Source organism: Benincasa hispida, chromosome 1, assembly GCF_027475165.1.
Source record: "Benincasa hispida cultivar pf3 chromosome 1, pf3_genome.v1.1, whole genome shotgun sequence".
NCBI lineage: Eukaryota > Viridiplantae > Streptophyta > Magnoliopsida > Cucurbitales > Cucurbitaceae > Benincasa > Benincasa hispida.
The window spans coordinates 2,191,147-2,196,370 of record NC_143478.1 but is presented as its reverse complement, the minus strand read 5'-3'; the positions used below and the strand labels follow the sequence as shown (position 1 = coordinate 2,196,370).

Here is a 5,224-nt window from a genome sequence, read left to right as displayed (position 1 = left end):
ACTCTACCAGACTATTACTAATAAATGAAGAGACGAAAATTAAGAGGGGATGAAATCACATGCTTTATTGATCATACTTGTCAACCGTTGATGCTAAATATCATCTATATATAAACTCGATCACTAACTTACGCTTTAACTTTTAAAGAGTACATATAAAATAGTATATCCGATGTCAAAAAGAAATATATATATGATATGTAATTTGTAGGGTTAGGATTTTGACAAGTGGAGGGCAGAGATGGAGAGTTAAGAGCTTAAAAGAGCACCAATGGGGGCGTCATCAGGCAATAGACTCCCATTTCTTCGTTTTTCTTCGGTCAGAATTTTTCACTCATCACAATTTTCTCTCGCGATTCGTCCCTCCCAGCGCAATTTATTCTTCATCTTCTTCTTCACTCTCTGTTACTGTTTCCATGATCACATCTCCTCCATTTCTCGCTTTCACGACTGCAATTCTTGAGCTAAACATCTCCCAGTTAGTCTCCATCGCTAAAACAGAGGAAACTTTTACAACCCTCTTAAAGAGTTTTGGACTTGAGCGAAGATTGAAGTGATTGTCGACGTTAATATCGCGCAATTTTTCTTCTACCTTGTTCATAAATCGGGAGTGAAGTTGTTGAATGTTCTATTTTGTCTTGCAATGCTCATTTTGTTGGGACAAGGGATTTCAATCCATGATCATCGTCGCATTCTCCATCTGCCCTTTTCAGTTCTCTGTGTAGTTTTGCGGGAATTCGATCAAAAACTCCATTGCTATTGGGTTTATCGACCCGATTCTATCTAATTGCAGCTACACTCATTGAAGAAGCATTTCATTCTATTTTTCCCCCTTTTTTACTTCTTTGGGATTTTGAATCGTTTGAGTGTTTGCTTCAGTGTGGGGATTGACTCAGTGAGATCCAGGTTTACTAGGAAGTGGCTTCGAGGATTTGGCATTGCTGAGCTTTAAAGTTCCACTTCAATTCTTGACTTGGAAACGACGGTGGACACTGATGACAATGGATACTCAAACGAGTTGGCAGTGATTCATAATTTGAGAAAATAGATCCGTGGAACATAAAGTTTCTTGTGTTATTTGTGTTTGATCTTCAGAAGGGGATGATTTTTTCAATGGACCCTGGATTCAAGGAGGATTTTATGGTTCTTGACTGGCTTAGAGCACTTCATAGAAGACTGGGTTATAGTGGTCGTCATTTCATACTGAAGAAACCATTTGGGTTGACATAATTTTTCCTTTTTTTGCAAATTTTCATGCCAAGAAGCTTAAGTTTCATTAGTTTGACTGAGTGTTGTAGTTAGTTTGGCATTGTTTGTTCAAATTCCTTCTGTGCAAAGGCTATTGTATAAGTTTCTAAAAGGAAGTTGAGAAAATATCTTTTGCTGAATGGGAGAATTTCTGGTAGGAGCTCAGAAACTATTAAAACTCTAGAAGAATTATAGATGTTGAAAACAATTACTGCATGGGGCAGAGGAGGGAACAAACTTGCTTCATTCCCAACAAGAAAAAGTGAAGTAATTCGAGAATTCAAAGGCGGATTTTGTTCTTGGACGGTACAATGTCACGTTGCTTTCCATTTCCACCTCCTGGATATGAAAACAAAGCTAGGATAGAGGATCTAGACCTATTGAAAAAGGTTGAGCAAACTTTACTTCAGATCATGCAAACTATATGAATTGTGTAGTTTCATCATAGGCATAGTAAAGAAAGAGAAGAATTTGGTTCTACATGCTTGCTAATTGACTTGAAGCATTTGTTCTGATTTATGTAATAAATTGTTTGAATTGAATCTCACAAGAGCTATATGACCTGCTCTTTTCTGGCATGTGGTAATCATGCATCATAAGACTGAAAGTGACTGTTCTTGCATATTTTGCTGTGGTAATTGGATGGTTGCTGGGTTTGCATTGGTTTGCTATTATTATTATTTTTAATTTTATTGTATTTGGTATGGGATATGTGCATAGAATCGATGTTGCGCCTTTTCTATTCAAGTTTTCAAAATCACCTTCTTGCTAGTCTGTGGGATATTATTAAAAAGTTTTCATTTCCTACTTTTGTCTGTCACCATTTATCACCAATTCATGAAAATAAGACACTAAAGGTTTTCATTTTTCTATGTAGTTTTATCTTATGCTCATTGATTTATTCTCTTGACTAAAAGGATGACCATAAAAAGAAGAGGAAAAAGGAGAAGAGGGATCACAAAGAAAAGAGAAAGAGCAGGAAAAGAGATAAAAGGGACAGGGAGAAAGACAGAGTTAAAGATAAAGCTAGAACCTTGGATGAGTCAAAACTATCAGATAAAATCCAATGTCACAATAGACAGTTCCTCATTCAGAAAGATCTCAAAAACAAGGATAACTGCAGGCTAACCGAGAAGAGATATCCTGGACATTCAGCTGGTTATAGTGAAGAAAAGTCTAGTTATGGTGGCCATCTGCCTGAGAGATTTAGTGCTTCCGAAATTGATCCCGAGTTGCCTAAGAGGATTAAGGATGGTGATAGTGGACTTAGGAACCTTTTGGGGGAGAAGTTGTCTGCTTGTCTTCCAGAGACGGATGATTGGATGGATAGAACAATGGCTAAGGTCACTCATAATTTCGATGAAGGGAAGATGAAGAATGATCATAAGGAAAATCATGAAGAAAAATATGGCGATCGAGGACTGTGGGAAGGGTCAAAGTTTAGTAGGAGGGGGACTATTCAACCTATGGCTAAAGATGGGGTGGATTCAGTGGAGAAGAATGCTGGTGCTAGAACTGAAGAGAAGATGTGGAAAGGAAATGGGAGGGATGAGAAAAGCAAGGAGAAACAGAAGGACAAAGACAAGGAAGGGAAAGGTAAGCATAAAGAAAGAGATAAAAAGAAGAAAAAGGAGAAGATTGGAAACATGGAAAAATCAAAAGAAAGATACGAAGGCGATGTAACCAGTCCTGATTCAATAATAACATCACAACATCTCAGGGACAGCCACAGATCTGTTGCTAGTGTGGGAAGCCTCATGAAGAGGAAAGACTTTGAGACCAATGGAATCTTTGGTGAGTTGAATATTGATTCTGAGAATTTGCCTTTTTGTTGTGTTAAAATTAGATCCATTGGACCTTTCCTCTTGAACCTGTGCCGGATAGGAAGGGCAGTTGCTCTTATTTCAATTGCATGAGATTTGAGATCATAATTTCTCATAAAAACATTATTGAAGTGTTGTTATTGTACATTACTAGGAATGGTTATTGGCATGAAAAGTTGTAGTTTTTGTCAAGGCTGGCACTGTATTAGTACATCACTGCTAAATTTTTTGCATACATTTTCAACAGCCAAGGACCATATGTCCAGTAACTTTGCAAAGTTCACTTCCTCTGATCTGCCTAGAGTAAACCACAAGATGTTACAATCTTGCCAATCTTCTCTACCAGCTGCTTCAAATTGGCAGGTAACAGCCAATATCTATGGTCTTAAATTGGTAAAGAACACGAATTGAACAACTTTACTGAAATTATCCTTGCTCTTTCATTCTAACAAGTTGATCCAAATTGTCACAGGTACAGTCAGAGCCACCACATCCAGATTTAGAGTATTTAAGCCAGGTGTATTTAGTTCCCAAAATGGAGGAATGGTCAGATTTTTGTGACCAGGAATGGCTGTATAGCAGCAATGCTTCTAAATTGAAGATGCTGAAGGCACACGAATTCGAGATGGAGATGACGACGCCATATGTATGGGCCGAGGCAATGCAGATTGACTCGATCGATATCTGTGCTCTACCATATGTTGTTCCATATTGAAAGCAATGAACGTCATCTTAGCTGTGTCGGAAGTTGACAAATCCTGGTATGGTCTTACAATTCTTCTGCATCATTCCTTCATTTTCACTCAGTTGTAGAGGTCTAACATAATTGATATTTGCTCCGTGATTGATATCGACACATAAACTCGCTACTGGTTTGGCTGGCGGAGATTTGGATGATCTTTTCACCAGTTAACACTGAACATCCCTAATTCATTTATGTAGCCAAGTAAACTGCAAGCTTATGAGGTTGCTCGGTAGGCAAGATGCATAAGCTTATTGTGTAATTTTCCCTTTCATTTTTAAAGGGAAGGTAGATTTGTAGAACAAAACTCTCGATAGATTTATAAGATATATAGAAGTACAGAATTTAGTCATATTTACTTATTTATTAATGCCTCCTATATACACAAATAAAGAATAAGAATCATATGAAATTTGTCTAAAATATTAGAATCCGTATTTGAACAAACAAACGAGCAAGCCCTATTTGATAATTATTTGGTTTTTGGTTTTTGTTTTTGAAAATTAAGTCTATTTTATTCACATTTCTTACAATGATTTGCATATTTCTTAAGTACAATGATTGAATTCTTAACCAAATTAAAAAAAAACAAGAACAAGTTTTTTAATTCTCAAAATTTGGCTTGGTTTTTTAGACAATTGGTGAAAACTAGATAATAAAAGAAGAAATTTGAAGGTGAAAATAGTGTCTATAGACTTAATTTTGAAAAACAAAATAGTTACCAATGGGGTATAAAATATCTCTTTCTTATATATAAAGAAAACATAATTTTTAAAATTAAAAATTATATACTTTAACTTTGAAAATTCTCATTTTTTTTTTTTTTTTAAAATACATCCTTAAACTTTAAAAAATTTCATGAAAAAACACTATTTTATCATAACATTGAGGAGCAAAACAACGCATCACGACAATATGAATACCAAAAAATTATAATATTAAAATGAAAATAGGGATTTGTGAAAATTCTATGGAAATTAAAAAAACTCTCTCTAGGTATCTCACCACATTTTTTTCCTAAGACTCACCATATACCACTACTTATAAACAAATTGGTAAAGTAGAAGGTGAAATAATTTGGATATTAATGATATGTATTCATAAGACACATGGACAATATGTAGAATGACACATGGGATGATGGAAGAATAACACGTGCTCTTTTAGGTCATTAATCATGGACATCTATGTTACACATATTACAATATTTATAATATAGTACCCTTAATTAAAGGATGAAACCTAACATGGTAGGGTGATGTGTATAAATTAGAGGGTAGGTGTATCATCATTTACAATTACATAGAAGATTTTGAAATTCAACATGTCAAGGTATAACGTGTTAGATTTAGGGATTCAAACTTCTAATCTCTTGGGACGAGTTATATGCCTAAACCAATATTTATATCTG

The 5,224-nt window shown here is 35.3% G+C and overlaps 1 protein-coding gene across 1 annotated transcript; it reads left to right on the top strand.

Moving 5' to 3' along the window:
• Window positions 1–289: 289 nt before the first annotated feature.
• LOC120085638 (uncharacterized) lies at window positions 290–4,165 on the top strand. Its single transcript, XM_039041740.2, has 4 exons — window positions 290–1,637; window positions 2,166–3,042; window positions 3,319–3,434; window positions 3,544–4,165. Exons 1-4 carry the CDS (start codon window positions 1,560–1,562, stop codon window positions 3,784–3,786), a joined length of 1,314 nt encoding a protein of 437 aa, XP_038897668.1. The 5' UTR covers window positions 290–1,559; the 3' UTR covers window positions 3,787–4,165.
• Window positions 4,166–5,224: the final 1,059 nt, after the last annotated feature.